Source organism: Camponotus vicinus, unplaced genomic scaffold (genome assembly GCF_025532165.1).
Source record: "Camponotus vicinus isolate PSW18456_S1 unplaced genomic scaffold, iyCamVici1.0 SCAF_6, whole genome shotgun sequence".
In the NCBI taxonomy this organism is placed as follows: domain Eukaryota; kingdom Metazoa; phylum Arthropoda; class Insecta; order Hymenoptera; family Formicidae; genus Camponotus; species Camponotus vicinus.
Window position 1 is genome coordinate 8,783,100 of NW_028141978.1, and position 19,735 is coordinate 8,802,834.

At 37.6% G+C, this 19,735-nt stretch overlaps 1 protein-coding gene and 1 long non-coding RNA gene across 6 annotated transcripts in view; one reads left to right on the plus strand and one right to left on the minus strand.

Moving 5' to 3' along the window:
* The window catches only part of LOC145973252 (growth factor receptor-bound protein 14), a 241,651-nt gene that overhangs the window by 39,787 nt on the left and 182,129 nt on the right, over nucleotides 1-19,735 (plus strand). For 4 of the 5 annotated variants that reach the window (XM_083102500.1, XM_083102502.1, XM_083102501.1 and 1 more), the window contains one exon: nucleotides 5,506-5,756. In XM_083102500.1, coding sequence (XP_082958626.1) covers nucleotides 5,516-5,756 — 241 coding nt within the window. In that variant the 5' untranslated portion in view covers nucleotides 5,506-5,515. Of the gene's footprint in view, nucleotides 1-5,505; nucleotides 5,757-11,869; nucleotides 11,971-19,735 lie in introns of those variants that run through there. The other variant, XM_083102509.1, reaches the window with a different exon arrangement.
* The window catches only part of LOC145973256 (uncharacterized), a 41,635-nt gene that overhangs the window by 21,085 nt on the left and 815 nt on the right, over nucleotides 1-19,735 (minus strand). Inside the window, exon 2 of the long non-coding RNA XR_014439394.1 lies at nucleotides 17,310-17,654. This is a non-coding gene — a long non-coding RNA (uncharacterized LOC145973256). The remainder of the gene's footprint in view (nucleotides 1-17,309; nucleotides 17,655-19,735) is intronic.

Here is a 19,735-nt window from a genome sequence, read left to right on the forward strand (position 1 = left end):
TCACACTTGTTAAGAAACATCCTGTATATTCATTGCTATTCATGTCGTCGCGAAAATTTCAAGATAGAGATTATAAAAAAGGAAAGAAAATGATATGCTAATTTCATCTCACGCTTCGTATCGAGTGGGTGTCGGAGAGCTCGATGTCAGCGGAAGCAACGCGATTACGACCACAACGATAACAATGTTTTCAGGAGGACTGGTACCAGTGTCAAGGTCGGAATTTCCGCACATTGGGCTAGGTTAGACATAAACCTCTTATTAGCTGTATGCTTTCCCATGAAACATACGCGGGAGATTTCTCGCATGTCAGACTCGTCGGCGCCGGTAAATTGTGCCGTATCTTCGCGCCCCCGCCAGCTGGGGAAGTTAATATACGGGCCGCGTGAGGAAACGGGCTCGAGTGATTCACGACGCGATACGGCCCGATGAAATGCGTGATTATTTCAGCTGCCGTGAGGACCGAGACGAATTAATGCCTCGAGAGAAGAAAACGAGCGAATCGAGCCCGAATCTCGGAGAGAATCTCCGTACGAGATCGCGTGTCAGTAGAATGTATAGCGTTCCTCGGGAAGAGGCAGGTGACGGCGACCTTTGACGACGCGGACGCAAAGAAAACGCGGTTGTTATCGAGTGCGGAAGTGGAAGTCTTCGCGAGACGAGCTATCCGATTTCGCGTTTCGGATTGGCAGCTTTGGCGCCGATATTGTGTACCCGGGGAAATTGACTGCGGATCGCAAGGGAGAAAGAAAGAGGGAATGTTTGCCGAGGATGTCACGGGAGACACGCGATCGATCGATCGCATTACATTGCAATTATTCGGTAGATGTGAATCTACATGACTAAAAATCGAATAAGATTCATACCTATGAATATGATCTCGTCACGTGATACGCGACTTATTATAAATTCCTTTGGAATAATTAAAAGTTATTTCCCAAATCGCGCCAAGTCTGTCGGAAACGCAAGCTGCGGAAAGCGAGAAAACCTTACAGAAAAATCAAGAGAGGGTTACATGAATGCGTTAGAAGTGGCAAACATTCGATACATTTCCCGCGCAATCTCGGGGATCCAGTGTTTGCGCGTATGACCATTTGTCACCTTACTCCGAACGGCCTTTTTACGCGTGCGTTTCAGCGGGGATTTCCGCGATAATAGAGGAAGAGAGGAGACACCAACGCACCGCACGAATAAAGGATTCGAGCTCCGGATAAGAGATGACGACTTGAAAAAGAGAGAAAAAAGGGGAAAGGGTGGCGAGGTGAATTTCCCCGAGGCTACAACCTCGCTTGAACGTTACCAGGCAAAATTGGCTTCGTAAAGTCGATCGCCGCGGAATGTTCATACAGGTTGCGAGTTTCCACCGCCGAATTTATAATCCCCGCGTGCGAGAGCTTTCAAACGTGACGGCCCACAGTAGCGGCAATATGTATGCGAAAAAAACAAATTCTTTGTGAGGATTACATTGCGCGATACAGTTACGCAGAGCAGTCTTTCATGATGCGATTTTTGCTCTTATTACTTTCACGAATAATTTTGATTACACAATCGACTGGAAATAAAGAAACTCTATAATCGATATCTACAGATTGCGAATCCAGATTTTAATGGATAAAAAGGTAAACGACCAATACAGTCTATAATTTTACGTCTATGGATATTTGTAATTGCATTGACGTAAAATAATAAAATATTAAAAACTATTTTATTAACATACAAACCATTAAAAACTTTTATTTTTATCCTTTTAGATTTTGATCTCTTTTGCATAACGAGAAAAATATACACATCTTGAAATATATTTTTCAAATGCTTTCACAAGATTTTCGATAGTTCCGTTAGTTTCAAGACATAACACATGTCGCGCGTGTCACATTAGCCTCGAATATGTTATATTTTTAATCTTTGAAGAAAAAACCCGGTGAAGATAAGATTGATGATCGGGACAGATTGTGAGTGCATTTATCATCGTGTAGAAAAATAGGTGACGACAGACCGAGCCCATCAATGGTGGTTTTGCATTAAGAATCGATCATGTGTCAGTGGCCGCGGTCAAAAACATCGATAAAGCGCGCGTGACATTACGTGTTTTCTCTTCATATTTCTTATCATACTTTTTTTTTGTTATTTTTTCATGAAACTAATTAAATTTACCAATTACAATTATAATATGATATCGGTAAGATTGGATTTCGCTAGAAAATATTTTTGTTCCAATTTTCAATAAAAAAGTATGCTTGCATCCATTATCGAGCGTTCAATGGATTGTTGAACACAAACACCCAACTCGAAAGCAAAATATTGTCGTAATTTTACTGCGCGCGTAGCAGCTCGTATAACGAACGAGGTATACGTGAGCGTAATTTACCTTCTCTTTCGCCAGTAAATGTCGATAAACGATGCGAGGTACACATCTCGCTGAACTATCCGTTTTGCGTAACTCTTGGTTTTCGAATCGGCGGTACCGTAAAGTCGAGAGTGCTGCCGTTTTTTTCTTTCCCTTTCTTTGTCTTTCTCTGTCCGAGTCATCTTGAAGAAACTTTCGGTCAGTTTTAACTTTCAGTCCTATTTGTCGAGCACTAAACGAAAACTCGAACAGGTTGTCCAAGAGTTTTTCTATCTTCTCTTCATTTGTTCGAAGCATTTTCTGTATTGTTGTATGATTTTCTTCGAAAATAATTTATATAATAAATAAACATTTCAAAATTCGAAATTGTGTACGTGCGAGAAATTTTTAACAATTTTTTACTTATCTTGTAATAAAAAATATAAATCTTTTTTTAAAAAAATAGCGAATTGAATTTGAAAAGATTAAAAGCTTTTAACATGCTCTGCTCGTATTTTATATCGTCACATTTCTTGCGATTAATTGATCGTAAAACGTGAGTTCGTTTTCGATCTATCGAATCCTTGTCTATGATTTGCTGAAAAATACGAATTATTGCGGGAAATTTTTGCGAGCCCCCGATATCGTGTCGACGCGCACGGATAATGCCATCATTTTTTTGTCGTTGAAATAAAAGGCGGGAAAAGGCCGAAGGTGTACACGTCCCTCAACGTCGTCGGGCGTCAAGCGAGCTCGTGTCAACGTACGTAAACGCCGCAGCATGGAAGAGACATTAGGAGCGAAAATTCAGGGACAGAGAAGAAATTTTTCCCGCGACGCTCTTACGGAAATTAAAGTTTTGACAGGTGGCGTAATAATGGCGAAATAAGCTCTCTTCGCCAATTCAATAATAACCAATTGACATATTGTATTCGTCAAAAATTCACAGATAATGCGTAATGAAAAATATAAGTATAAGATATATATTTGTTATAAAAAAAGTATGGGTACTACAAACGTGTAATCGATTTTATACATCGCGAAATTGATGACACCTGTTTCGAGAAAACAAGCAATGACATCCATATCGATTTCGCGGTATCAACTTTTTTCTCTACGTTTCCTGCGTTTCCACCAACTTATTCGAACTTTGCTCCGGACGAGATATCGGTTTTTGGAGGGGCGGGGGTGGCGCTAGGATAAACCGGAGGTACTATTCTTGTAACTGGCAATCTCGGGGAAACTTCTGGCTAGTATGAAACTCGTTTCTCCGCTTGTATTACGACCACTTGTCCTTTCTGACATCTCGACCCCGTTCGGACCTTGACGGTTCATGCGATTGGACGACAAGTTCGTTAGATATTATCGTAGGCAATAACATTCTTTCTTAATACATGAAAGAACAATATTGTATTTGTCGTATGTATATGTAAAATGAAGTCTCAGTTTTCATAGCTTTAGATGTAAATGATAAATAGTCAAGTCGATCGAACACATAAATCGAAATTGTTGTATCGTTTAAAAAAAATCTACATATTTTTCAAAGGTGCTTGTTCGATCCGATTAATGCACTAATTGTCAGGTGAAATTTCTGAAGCGTGTACTTTTAAATATCGCAACCGTGAAATAAAAAATTGTAAAATCTCGCGTTTGCTCAAAGTTGTTTTGCAGGCGAGATTTTCGTTCATGAATCGTGAAATCGTCTCATTATCACTACCGTACTATTGATATCGTATTTGCTTAATCAAATTTTCTCTCTCTCTCTCTATTGGTTCAAATGATATTGCAACTAAGGATACGTTTCCAACAAGCGCGGCGATAATAGCCGTAAAGTTAGAACCGGTGCGCGGGCGAATATTTATGAGTTCTGGCACAGCTGATCGCGCATACCGACTTCACAGATCCTAAAATACTCAGCCAAAGCGAAACAGTTCTCTTACAAGAGATTACGAAAAATTCAATAAAATTCGATTAATTTTATACGTTGAATAAATTTGTTCACATAATAGCATCATGAAAAATAATCTCATTTTCGCGAGTTAATAATCGACATCAATGCGTCACTATCGAATCTTTATGGTCGGAGCATCGGTGCCAAAGGTCGATCTCTCATCTTCCTAATTAATAATAGGATCAATGCTCTTGAACCAGACGGAGGAGGATAAAGAGAACCCAAAGACCGAGCCACCACGATCGCGTGTGAACGACAGGAGGAGAATAAGGAAGAGAATCGCGGTGGGCACGCGGTGTGCATCGCGCAGGAGCTAACAAATTGCATTCTCGCGTTAAAGGACCGAGAGAGGGACCCTTGCTGGAATTATTGAGCCCGGCACGTCGGATCGATACCTCCTTTCCCGACTCGTCGTCGTGCTCGGATGACGAAAACCCGTGCTGCCCTTTGTCAGGAGCCCGCGGCGGGTCCACTCCTTCGAGAAAGGCGCGCGTCTTCGTCTTGGCAAACGTCCTTGTCCGCGGCGGCAACTGCAGCTGCCGCGATCGCGAGGAGCGCTTCTCGCCGCCTTTGATAAAACAGTGCTCGGAGCCGCCGCCGGCTTCGGAGATGCTTGTACCGTAAATGCATACCGTGAACCGATAACCGGGAGACGTCGATTGATTACGCGCCGATAGTAAAACCGTCATCGTCGTTGTCCGAGTAGGGTCAGGGTGTATCGCGCGATGTCTATCATTGAGCGCGTAATATCAGCGATAAGGATAATTTTTCACGTGACGCGATAACCCGCTTTGTAGGTGCCGCAATCTGGGTTATCGCGCGCTAAATGCGTTACATGATAACACGCCGGGAACGTCCGCGCGAACGTTCGTCATCTCATTTCACAGAATTGCGTTAACTTTGAAGTGCTATCTCTCGTTCACACGCACTTCAACTCATTTAAAATCCAAAAATGCTGAACAACAGTAAATAGTGCAATTTTGTAATAAAGCGATAAATTTTCGATTATTTATTATTACTTTGCGCCTTATCTTGACGTACTGTGACACCTTGCTTAATTTGTTAGCGTTAACGTTATCAACTTACTGCGCGGTTTCCCGACATTTTTGACGCGAAATAAATTAAATACATCGATTACGAAAATGAATTATCGTTGGACGCGGTTATCGTTATTTATTTAATTCGCTTTCGTAATGATTGTTATAACCATTGCTAAACCTGATTGCAGTGCCGTCGGTATGGCAGGAGACTCAGCTGATGTTTTCTTGCTAACGAGCGCCATCGAAGAAGACCCGACGGAGATCCCAGGTGTAGAATGTTCGGAGCGATCAGAAGTTCATCCCTGTCACCTTCGCATCGAGGATAGTCCAAGGAAGCGCAAAAAGGATCAAAATGGGGCGCTATTATCGGATTTCGATGACATTATCGATTACATCGATTGTTGCAGTTTGTCTCAAAACTGGTTATCGAGGATTTGCAGTAAGTTTGATCCGCACTTAATTTTTCTCTTGAGCAAACTCTATACACCTGTGTTCATATAACGATTAATCAATGTGGAGAATGATAACGGTAGCGACGATAATATTAAAAAAAAAGAAGAGTTTTACCGCTATATGACTTTAACTGCGATGCGTTATCAAACGACGTATCTGGCAATGCATTCGCTTCTAAAATCTCGAGCTTAAATGATCATAACTCGAATAAGAGACGGAGGCTTACTCTATCGCTTTCCCAACGCAAAAAATCGATTTCCATGTATCGAATTGCTCCAACTTTTATATTTCGTGTCGCGCTTATCGAAGAACGGTCGCATTCCATTAAGCACGTGATAGCTTAACGAATAATCACTTTTCGATAATTATTACGAAACCAGATGAGACACTTTCAATTATCGTCGATACTCGATACACTCGTGTGATCGAAACACATTGCAGCTTCAACGAGCAAGTCTAATAAGTTTTTTTTTGATGCTATTTTAATGATAAAAAATCCTGTTTTGAGTTTATCTCTGACTTGACATATAAATTTTGCTTATAAGCAACGTGGAAAGCATCATCGAATTCATTCACATTCGCGAAAATGTTCTTCCGAATGTATCTGTAACTAATTAATGTTTACTAATTAATGTTTCTTACATGTCGAACGTTGTTGTGATCAAGGTTTGTTTTATTAATTCACTCTTTCTTGAATATTATGCCATTTATACGTATGTTTGCAGTGTAGCTTTGGATATACATATGAGTATATTGTCCATATGAGGTAAGATGCATTTTCTATGCGACTTCATAGATATCTGTATTTGGATTATATATACTTATGAAATTCTTTTACAACTTTTTTTTTATAAACTTTTTTTTAGGCAATTTTCAAATTATTGAAATATAGGGAATTTAATTTTCTAATCCAACAATGTTCACAAACTGTCATATTTTTTTGCTTTGACATTACGCAATAACGGGCTTTCTCGCGACAAATGTATTAATTCTGCCGCCATTCGCGGAAACGTGATAGGACGATTGTATAGTTCTCGAATGGTAATTTAATCTTTGCTTGAATCAAAATAAAAAACGGTAAGTCAAGCTTACTGACACATGTGCTTATATTTGTAATAGCTGTTATTTAAATTATTAAAGCCGCTAGATTCAAGTTGTGTAATGGATGTGCACGAGCAGATTATATTTGGATTATTTTTTGATTTATGTCCTGCATGATATGATAGCGATAAGAATGCGCCTTATGTATTTCTCTCTTTTATTTAAAAAGCTTTTAAACTATCTCTATATTTTTTGTATATTATTTATATAAAAATAATAATATATAGCTCATATATTATTATTTTTTAGTTTTTACTCAGAGAAAAAAAAGGAATTTTTAAATAGTTTAAGATAAGTGTACTTATCAAATTTTCCATATCTTTAATCCATTTCTCTATAATATTTTTCTTTTATATATTTCTATTTATATATTACAAAAGGAATTGTATTTATATAAAAATATGTTTCGTAATATTTTAAATATTTAATATTAAAATTTTTTTGTATTTTTATATCGCGAGGAGCATGTGGCTTCCGCGAATAATCAATGATTTAGATTCTTGATATTATATTTAAAATTGTAAGTTATATGTAGAACGTTAAAGACGAAAATGTAATAAAGGCACTAGAAGTCAAATTGATAAGATAAGAATTCTAAAACATTAAGAAGCACATTGATGGAACAAATGCATTAAAAAGACATTCAGCATATTTATTATCTAATAAATCCCAAACCACGCATATCAAAATCAAAGTTTATATCAATCCATAAGAAAACGAATTTACTCAGATTGTCGTCTCACTCTTCGATGATATCTTCTTACTTGTACTTGTGCCTTTATCGGAGGTTGTCACTATCATCTTTCACAATCATTATCATAATGACTGCAGCACATTATTAGGCTCGTATCGATAAAAAAATTGTATCGATAAGTTTTAATCACACCGATTTGTCAAGAATTATTTCAACTTAATTCAATGAATGGAATTTGATTCGATAATAATTTCAAATATTTACGTCCATTGAGGTTTGCACGTAGGACACAACTAGACCGTGGAGGAAGCGCGTGAAAGATGCGATGAAAGAGTATTTGCTTATTACATGACGCATCGTTAAACGCCTCGAGCGATTTAGCGAGTGAAGAAGGAATGACAAGAAAAAAAATCGAGCGGATAGTGCGAGGTAAACGTACTTGGATTTGTTTACTGCGAAGTTTGTGCACGGGCGCGACAGGAAAGACGAGGAAGCAGAAGAGAGTGTGAATGACCGTGCCAAAAAAACTGGCGGTTACAGTTAACGCTAGTAAATCCTTAAATGGACTGAATACTGTGATGTGTGTCGTATTATTTGATGTACAAATAAAATTTATCGTGCGACAAGCAGCTCAACTTCAAACTCATGTCGCGATGCAAAGTGACTTTATATTAATATTCCGTCAATAAGCAATAAAACATTCGTATCGATAGATAACTTATGTTTATAAAAATGTATATATGTGAAGTACATCATTATATTTTTTATATAATAGCGCAAAGAAATATATTATATAGAAATGAGTTTTTTTGCTGATAATTTAATTTGTTAATTAAAAATGTAATTGGTACCTTTCCTTTATCAATTTAATCATCGGGAGTTGTTAAGCTCCCAGCGTAGAGCACATACAACTTAATGCGATGGTATCACACATGTAGCTGACGCGCGAATTTTTTGTGCCGACTTTTTTCGTCGTGTGTTAGCATACTTTGCGATGTGGTAATTTACGAATCGGTTCTAATTGGACAGAAACTTGGAAAATTTGGCACGAAAGATTACGGGCTGTGAACCCATCATCGCGATCTGTTGCCAGATACGAATAGACACAAGCTCGCGTTACATATGCGTGTATTATTTATCGAGGAATTATTTCGATAATAAAGGCGAATAAAGGTGAAAGACAGACGAAAAGAAAAAAGATAGTCACGTGCGATTGCTCGAAACATAAATTGCAAGTTAATTATGCACCAATGTAGGATATCCGATATCTCTTACAATTGCTTCTCAATCCTCCCTTCAAATGAGAACGCTCTCTTAATAGGACATTTGCAAATTTTTTCGCGTACACTTTACAATTCTCACTAATTTGAGAATGTGATTAAAATCCATACGGCACTTCTATTTATCATGCACGAGTATATCAATCATTCGTGTGAGATAATCACGAAAATACTTTTATCCGACGTGCAAATAATGGCATGCCATGATTATCTGCGTGTGTTTGTTATTATCTTTGCCGGCGCAGTTATAACTTTCCACGTGCTCATGTTACACTTCAAGGCCGCGAATCTCGTAAGCGGTACACGACGACAAAGGAACGGTGAACGAGAAATCGTGAAGCAACACGGTGTCGAAGGTGCCGCTGTCGTTTTTTGTAGAGACAATTTTGTTCAGGCTAATCGGTACCACCGACTATATCCGTTTTCGCCCTTGTACAAGATGTTGAAAATCCGTTCGCGAATATAACACTGAAAAAATTGTATTCTCAACTTAAGAATATGCCACTTATCTTTAGAATATATACTAAAATAGGCGCCAAGAGAATCTCCTCTTGGCGCCTATTTTAGTATATATTCTAAAGATAAGTGGCATATTCTTAAGTTGAGAATACAATTTTTTCAGTGAATGAATTGATACTAATATACTCGTCTGTCAAAACAAGTGAATAATCACTTAAAACTACTTGCTGGAATTTATTCGAAAATTGTTGAAAATGTTAACTTTAAAATTATAAAAAATAACTAAATAAAATAATAGCGATAATAATAAAATCTTTATTATCGAGAGGAAGAAAAGATGTCGTACAAGCGTTCAAAAAGTATATGCATATGTCGAGTAAGAAAAGATATCATGATAATTCGAAAAAATCACTTTAATTTTCAATGAAAAATATTCTTTTGTTGAATTGCGGCCGTTTTCAAACACTCTGTATAATACTGTCCGAGAAAGCTATAATAATATTGGTACCGAGAGGGTTCCATGCGCAGAGACCAGTCTCCCTCAGAGATCCCGATGAAACTCATCTCATTAGATTTTACGGCCCTTTACTTTCGCGGCAGCCAAGAGTTTTTCTTTCTTTTTTTCATTACTCAACCGTCTCGCGGCATTAATCATAAATTCATCTCCCGCGAGCCCTTCTTTCGTTTCGCCATTTTCTCTAGTTGTATCTTTCTTTTACTTGCCCTCCGACTTCGATTGTTACATCCCTACCGAGGTCATTCGCGAAACGCAAAACTCACGCAAAAATGTGAGAAGCGGACAGATGGACATGGTCATATATTTAGGAATAATTATTTAATTTTTCAGGTCGGCAATAAATAATTAACGATCACAAGAGCAATTTTATCGTATATAAAATTAATATTTTAATAATAATCATTTACTTGTGAAAATTTTAAAATTAATATCAATGTCATAAGTGCGCAATATAACACGAAGATTCGATGAAAGCTTAGAACGATTTATATTTAAAGTATGACGGGGAGAAATGTGCGGAGCGAAAGCACGTGATGAAAAGGGAAAATGGTATTATTAGAAATATCGATATCAGATACCAGGATGATAATAAACATATTCTCACGGCGATAAACATCGCACGATGTCTGCGGTTTGTGGTTATCTCAAACGATACGGGAAGATCATCGATCATCGTTGTTCCTGGCGCGCAACAAGTGAAAACACCGCGCGAGGATCGCAAAGTTTTACAAACTTCTTTCTCATTGCGAAAACTCGTGTCTAGCGAGCATTCGAAACACCTGGCGTCTCTCATTTCTTATCGTACGATCGCTTTTTTTTACGATTGCCACCGCGACGATTATTGAAACGGGGATAAAGTTGATAACGTCGGTACGATAACTTTTATCGCGCGATAATGAAACGTGCTTTCTTACGAGAAGATTAGAAGCGAAACTTTACTTATGAAATATATATATATAAGTATAATGTTAGGTAACACGATTGAAGACCGATATCGCGTATTCGAATTCGTAATCATATGAATCTGAAGATATACGTGACCGCGCGAGTCATCGATATTTCCGTTTTATTGAACCAAACTTCTCCGTAATTTATTCGCGGTTTATATCATGCTCATAGTTGTATCGATTCGCGGTAGCGTCTAATCCGTAATACATATTTCGAGAACAACGCGAGCGTTATCATATTTCTTCGTTATATATAACTTTATAATTGTATTATTTTCCTATCTAAATTTTACTAAGAAAAAACAGTATGAAGTTTAAAAATATTTTTGACTTGTATATTTTTACGGAACTACGCATGGCATGAATTTCGAAATCAATACACACGTGTCGCTCCTTCGCGAATTTTCGCAGTTTCGTTTTGAGATTTATGTAGCTCTGAATCACGAATCTAGTTATTAAATAATCGCTCTTATATTTTTCTTATAATTGTACAAATATGAAGCATACGTGACTTCGACTACAATATAAATTCCAAGATTATCTCAAAGATTATCTTCTCTAGTCTACCTCTTCAAAAAGTATGAAAAGAATATAATGTAGTCCAATTTAAATAATCTCTTTTTTCTAAAAAGCTTCAGGAAATTTAAATTTAATTTTCTTAGTTGCAAAATTCTCGTAAAAAAATGAATTATGAAACGAAATATTGTTATGCACCGAATTGATCGATCATTCTTCTTTCTACGTACTTTACCTTCTCCATTGTTGTTGTACAACAACAAAGATTTATCCTTTTCGGAGAACTGTCAAATTATATTATTGTGTTAAGACGAATTTGTCGACTGACGTAATCGCGAACCAAAATTACGGCGGCGAATGGTTTGCCATGCGCGTGTCGTATTCTAAGATATCTCGATCGTCCATTACGTCAGCCAGACGGTGCTCATTCGTCAGAATGTGTGTCGTAAATGGCTTTCGTCTCCGACGTTATTTCGTCGATACTTGTTCCTTCGAGCAACGGCGGTCGAGTGAACGGTCGTGAATGCGTGCGAGCCCGACTCTCATCTTACGCTTTGTCAGTCAGTCATATTCGGTTGTCTGTCAATGACGGCTCGGTGAGAGAGTCTGATTATCGCGTAATCTTCGATAAAATTAAGACGGAATAATTCGCCCGATTTGGATTTGCAGGATCGGGAAACGATAAAGTGAGTGACCTACGTCAGAAACGAACAATTTTAAGATAGTTTGATTCGAATAATTTATCTCTCCTATAAAAGTGCTCCGGGTGGTCCGCACATTCTTTAATCTTTAAATTTCTTGAATATGGAACAGATTTCTCTTTTTTCATGATATAAACACGGTAATTATTTTTAAATTAATGATATAAACTATTCATTCTGGTGACTTAGATGGAATTTGCTACATATGGATAAAAAGAATCTTAATTTTGTTTTAATTGCAAGTGTATTCTAGCTTAACAAAATTTCGGTTGTTCGTGATTCTCATTTGCGAATATAAAAAAAAGTAAAAATTGTAATAGATTGAATATTAATTTAGATCAAACATTGAACTGTTAAAAAATTGAACGTTTTCTCGCTTAATTTTTAGGACGGTTTTAAATTGCATTTTAATTCAAGCGTTAATTATGAAGTTATCTTTCGCTAAAGAGGAGTTAATTGCAAATTGATCATTAAATCGATGGAGGAAAAGAAGCGCGTGAAACTCTAGAGATATACATTCTACCCAAAACGAAGAATAAAAATTTCAAAGAAGCGGTAGGAGGAAGTAAAAGATTTTACGCGAATAACTCGAGCGAAATTTGTTTGGACAACCTTCGGCTCGTGGAGGTTAGCGAAGTACTGTAAATGAATTCCGCGCCTCGTTTTGTGTTACTAACGCCAGCTGTTATCGCCGCGCTATTGACACAAACGTGATGAAGTATACCGTGTTTCCTCGATTTTTGCGATACGCCCGTTATATCTCGCAGAAACCAATACGGTTACCGATCCGGTATATTTCTTGACGTGGTGCGGACAGATGCACGATCGATCGTCGCGATAGATCCCGCTTTAACGAAATAAACGACCGAATGAAAAAGTCGCGTACATAGATAAAGCGCCGTAGGTTACGAGATTCTACATGAAATACATCTCTATCGGTTGTCCTAAATCTCGTAATTTCAATAATAGATTCTTTGACATCGATTTCTCCTTTACAAAAAATTGGAAAGTCTGATGCAAATTGCTTTTGACACAATTGACGTACAAGTTGGATTACGCAGATATTTTTATCAGAAACGCGATACGCATAATTATAACGCGCGTTTACATTTTCGTAATAATTCTGCATCAACGTCATGTTAAAAAAATACGCTGCTTGGTTTCGTTCATTATCGTCTCGCGTTCGCTCGCGCGATGCCGATGCCGACGCGACAACGACTGGTTTGTGCAACAAATGACGTCGTTCTCCACGCATAGCATCGCGCATCGATTAATTAATTTCCACCACGTGTTTACCTTAATTGCGCGTGGCTAGACGCGATGCCGCACGCGCGCCTGCGGTTTCCTGCTGATTAATGGCACGCCGTTAGCGCGACATTTTTGCATGCTATTCTTTCGCATTCTCCGCGATACTGCATATTTCTCTTAACCTTTGGCTGTTGACCATTTTTACCAGACTCGGATGTTTCGCATTCTGCCCATTAATTTGCGGAAAATATTTTTTATGGAAAATACGGTTTTTTTCATATACGTTTATATGCATTTTGTGATGAGCAAGTAGTGAAATTTTACGTGGAATAATTTTAAAATTATTTTCTTCTTTTTAAATAATACAAAATTATATTAAATCAATTTTATTAGTGTGAAAACATTTCAGAATTATATAAATGAAAAATGAATTACATATGAAAAACAAAATTTTATTAGCGTTATTTTCCGTCTCAACTGCATGCGAATTCGCTTGATTCTCGCAGGACTGCGTATTATTTCGCAATCCTGGCGAGCCCTAAAATTCGATCGGGATAGGGGTGAATAACCCCCGTTTGGAAGCGACTGTCGTGGCTTGAAAAGCGTACCGGACCTTGCCCAACCGATCTCTCATAGAGAGACACCAGACGAGGGAGAATATGCACGAAAGAGAAAGGGATGCAACGAGTATAATTGTCGTTGCGTGTCATTTAAAACGCGAGGGTGAGTTGCATTTCAGTAAAACGTAGAGAACGCATCTCGCGAAGCCCCGTCTGGCCGTTACGTGCTCGTAACTACACTTAATTTAATTACCAAGAGTTTATAAAGGCTCTAGTTAACGCAATATCCTCATAAAGACATTTCACCCGCGTCCGTTTCCGCGGCAATTTACATTCTTTTATTTCGTGTGTGTGTATGTGTGTGTGTGTTTGATATCTATATCTAGATATATATAGTAGTTCTTTTTGTATCTTCATGTATAAACTTGCACATTAAAAATTAGATAAAAATAACAATCACTTAAATGCCAGAGTATTAACAAAATTAAACTTGACACTCAAAATTCAAAGATCTTATCGAATTAAGCATCAAGAGCATATAAAGGCCGTAACAAAATTGTCTTCGAAATTGTCAATTGATGTTCAATTAGCTCAATTAGCAACTAAATAATACAGGAAATTCAACGATATCCTGGGATTTTATTTAAGCGACACGAATATCCTAGACTTGCAGCAACGTTAATTCCAAGATAAACCGATGCAACTCTCGTCCAATATTAATAAACGACGCGTTTCGTGTGTGTGAGCGCGGCTTAACAAATAATTCGGCTAAAGTCGACGTTCGTTGTGTTGTCCAGGCAACGTGCCGACCGGTCGATGCCTCTTCTGTTATCATCCTGTCTCTTTCTCTCTCTCTTTCGCCCATTCCCCTCTCTCTGTCTCCCATTTATCCCTTTCCATCGCCTTTCTTCCTACTGTCTATCTCTTTCTCTCGTCCCCCATTGTCCCCGTTCATCTAGTCCCCGACATCTGCAGGCGTGGCATTGTTAGTTGAGAATCATATTCCTCCGAATCGATATCAAAATGAATTATTATTATTTACTAGCACGATCTCTCTCTATTATATTAAAGAGTAATCATCCTTTGAGTTGTTTAAAAAATAAAAATTGATGTTTAAATAGTACTTTTATGCGCATTTAACAATTTTATATTTTGATAAATGTGAAGATTCTTAAATTGCACAATTTTCATTAATTTGGTAATTACATGAATTAAAACGATATAGCATATTTTATCGAACGTAGTAAATGTCGTTGAACATTTCTTCACAGAATAATTTACGTTATAGCTGAATAATAAGTTTAATTCATACAGACAGTTCTTGTTTTCCGCATTCATTAGCATAGTTAACGTGAAAGCCGTCGACCAACTAATTACTGTTATCATCCATCTTTTTCCATCAAGGTCGCTTGAGTCCGTGAATAGTTACGAATGCGAAAACCGCGCGAGAAAATCTTTAACAGAGAGCTGTAAAATGTCTTCCGTAAATTGCGTAAATTGAATAATAATCCAAAAATTGTAAAACAATAAAAATTAAAATTCTATTGAAAAAATAATTAATCAAAACTTATTAATATGATAATATTATTCACCACTAAAGGCTATTGCCAATAAACTTGATCTCATTGAATAAAATGTAGAAATGTATAATCTGCACAGATAATTTGACAATAAACGAGATGTATTACCATCAATGATGACGATAATAACAGTGACAGACAAGCGATACATTGGAGATCGTGCAGAACATCAATGTTGTCATCACTCTGTCTCCCTCTTCCTTCTCTCTCTCTCTCTCTCTCTCTCTCTCTCTCTCTCTCTCTCCAACTGATTTCTTTCGCGCTTCATCCGAAGTTATCGATCGACGAGAGCAACTGTCCCCTCTGATCGCTTCGTATCGCCTCGTCATTTTGGCATCTCGTTTCATCAGAGCCACTTTAAGCGAATCCTTTGAAAAAACAGGGTGCCGCGCAAGAAAAACAAAATATTTCTTCTTTCGTATTAAGCTCTTACTCTTTTAAAGACTCTTTCAGTTTAGGTATTTTCTGATATTTTCGTCCTATTCTCCTGACTCGTTCTTTCTCGTTCAAACTATTATTACCACTACGCTCGCTCCACGTGGCGCAGGCGTGGGTTTGTTGTCTCTCCGTCGCGCTCGTTTTGCACGCCGCGATCATATGTTCTCTCCTTCTCCCTCTCGCGCGCGTGAGACAGACTTTCCCGCCCAGTCTCTTTGTTCTCTTCGCGTCGCGCCTCCCTCGCCATCAACGACCGTAAGCGGTGCCGACGGCCCCGCACACGCTGCATTTATTGAACCGATTTCGTTCTTCGTCGCAGAGCACGTCCTCTCCCTCGTTTATCCTTGCCACTTGTCATCCTCCTCTCCCCCTCGTACGTTCGTCTTCCTACTACTCTCCCCGCGTCCTTCTAACTCTTTTCTCACGAGTTTTCCTCATTTCGTCTCACGTTCGTCTCTTTCTATCCGCTCCCACTCGTTTTTTATATATTTGGAACATTTCGACGAGCCCGCGTCAGACACGTCGCGACCCGGCCATGTAAATTTAACCCACCGTCTCTGAATACGATTTAACATTGACGTGACGAGAAAGAAGTCGACGTTGTATCAGAATTTTCATTTTCTTTTCATGAATTTTGCGCAAACTTTTAATTACTTTCGCTTCTTTAATATGTACATACATACATGTAGAAATGAAACCTTTTGTGAATGAATTTATCTGTACATGAATGTGTTGCGTGTGAGTTAATCATCCGTTTGATTCGACTTTTTACTCGTCATTCGTCTCAATTAATGCCCGTTTATGCTTCGTTCGTAGCTTCCAACATAATTGGAGGTGCGTATTAACTTGACCTGACCTTAACTCTAGCTTAGACCTTGAACCAAAAGCGAACACGTGGACCTACGAGCCGAGATTTTCGGCTCTTCGCGCGACGCAATTGCGTATTCGCATGCCTCCTTATCACGCGTACCGTGGCAACGACGATGATAGTGGTGGTTGTGCACGATGACCAGGATCGATCATTCGTCCCGGGAACTAGCGTCTACCGTGACGTCATGCTATGTCATCGGTGTCGAGAGGAATGCGGGGGCGGCGGCGGGAGCGAATGGACGGTGAATTCAAAACACCATACGTAGATTCAACCAGGAGCGGATTTAATACAATGCGATATTCGTTTTTACACATGGCATGAAACGTCACATCAAATGTGTTAATAAATCTACAACATGTAAAACGAAATATATACACATATATAAGATCAAATTAAATAATTTGCAGTCTCAAGTATCTTTCTTTGTGTCATGTGTCATTTGAAGAAACAAAATAGTATCCTCTAATTTTGAACAGTTTATGTAAGAAATAGAGTCGGCAATATTATAATAATCGATATGAGAATAGCATCTAGCTAAAGAAATAACAATAAGCCTGGTGTTTTGAGATTCTTTTCGACTTCGCTCCTGGAGCACGCCTGCGCAATGGAATAGTATACGTAACTCACCTGTACAACGAAGACCCTCGTGGTTCATCGTACGGCGACAAAGGCGAGATGGTAGTCTGCGTACACAGCCAAGATCTAGGGCACGCTTCGTTGACAGTAGCGTTCCTTCTTCGCCCTTTTTGTTCACGTCATGTGACACTGTGTTGGCTAACTTGCGAGGACAATTATGCGAAGGTGTGCGTGCGGCAACGCGATATCATCGATGCAAATGTCTCGTGTGTATGCACCCTTCTTCTTTCCTCTTTCTCCACGTCTCCCCTTTGTCCTATCTCGCGGGGCTTCATCTTGCGCGTGCCCCTCGTTTTCAAGGGGGACCTTAAGCATGTTTGTAACCGGAATCGAACCCTAAAACCACAAAGATCCACTTATGAGCTTCGAAACTAATCCTCGATTACGAAAATTAAATTAATCGTAAAGAGAATTGAATTTACTTTTCATTTTATTTTGATTTATCATATCATTTATCTATAATTCTTAATTTTGTTTTAAAAAGATGGTATAAGATTGATGCATTTCTTTGACTATAATGTATAAAATTTATCTTATTTTTAAGATATTGCATATTTCACGAATATATAATATTAGACGAGATAACAAATAAAATGCACAAAAAAATATTGCATTTTATTTTATCATATGATTAATGTGCAGTTCGCGCGAATATTGAAGATTTTGCCGGGAGAAGATTCGTTTTCGTGTATTATAATTTCACGTTCTCGGAATCGCGACGTAGGCAGGTATATCGCCTACACATTTCGCAGGATCGTACAAGACGTGGTTAATTAATCCCGCCTTCTATAGTTTCGCGGAATTATTGTTAGACGATGCAATATGTGTGTGTGAGATTTCGTATATCGCGAGTGAAATGATTTCAAGCGAATCAAGGAATCGTATCAAGAATTAATTAGGATCAAGAGAATTAATTAAACAATAACGTGCTAAGTTGCATACAAGCAAGTTCTATTTGAAACTCTTCATTTTACCTTGAAAAGATGATACAATATCGATGCATTTTTTTATTAATGTATAAAATGTATCTGAACTATTTTTAAAGATATTGTGATATCTCGCGAATATCAGTTAAGACGAGATAACAAATAAAATATATCAAAATAATATTACATTTATCTATCGTTAGATATATATATAATTTTCAATTGAAATTTTGCAAAGTTAAACGAAATTCGTGCGCATTTAAACAGAAGCAACATAACTATATTTATTTTTAATTAATATATACATGCTTTTTCAAGAAAAAGCATGTTTAATATTACACAAATATTCATGCAAATTAATCGTCATAACATATTAATCTGTTTTTCAATTAAATCATTGTATAATTATGCCTTACGGAAAAAAAACATGCATGAAAAAAATGCGAAACATTAAAGTGACACTTCTATTAATAGTATTATCAAATATATTCGCGGTAAATATCCTTTAATATACGATTTTGTTTCTGTGAGGTCAATCCCTGTGGATTTGACGCGATGTAATAAAAAGGTTTCGCGAACCTTAAGCGAGCCGAAGGACTTGCCATCGGAGAAAGAGCGGACCGAGACCAAAGAGGGTAACGACGGATCGAGGACGGTCTTGCGGGGGAGAGAAAGTCGCGGGTCGGAACGAAGGCATAGGCGGCATCCGAGAAAAAGCCTGCCTCGCGAGGGTTGCCGAGGAAATGGAAGCAGTCAGACGCGCGAGGACGATAGACAAGGCCGGATTTAGAGGCTTCGTTCGCCCGGTCCTTCTCTCGGTATAAACAGACCGACTGAAATACGCATATACCTTCTTCCTAGCCTATGTTGTTATTTGACCGCGATGTAAACTTTCGATAATCTTTTTCGCAAAGTATTTTAGGCTTTCGGATAATTGGAATTTTCGTAATAATCTCTATATTCAAAAGCTTCTTTTCCTCTCTCTCTCAAAAATTTATATTATATAAATATAGTTTACTGAATAATATCATTTAATTAATTTTCTTTAAGAATAGAAGTTATTTTAAAATGAAAAAATGAGGAAATAAATATAAAATAATGAATTTTTGGACAATTTGAAAACTTGTCGAAGCTGACGATTAATATTTGGAGTTAACAAAAACATACGTTTATGATTAATATATTCAAAATTACTATAAAACGTAAAATAATTAGCATAAATTCTTGTGTTGTATAGTAAATTATATTTAATAATATGTATGTGTGTATGTACATATATATATATATATATATATATATATATATATATATATAAATTCATATAATTTAAAATTTTTCAAATTATAAATTAACGCGCGCCAATAAGCTGTTAACCTAACCAACAATTACGTCTTCGAGAAGCTTACTATTATCGTGTGACGCAATTTTTAATCCGTAAGGGACACATATGGGTCATTCTATCGATATTTTAACAATAGAATATTAATCCCA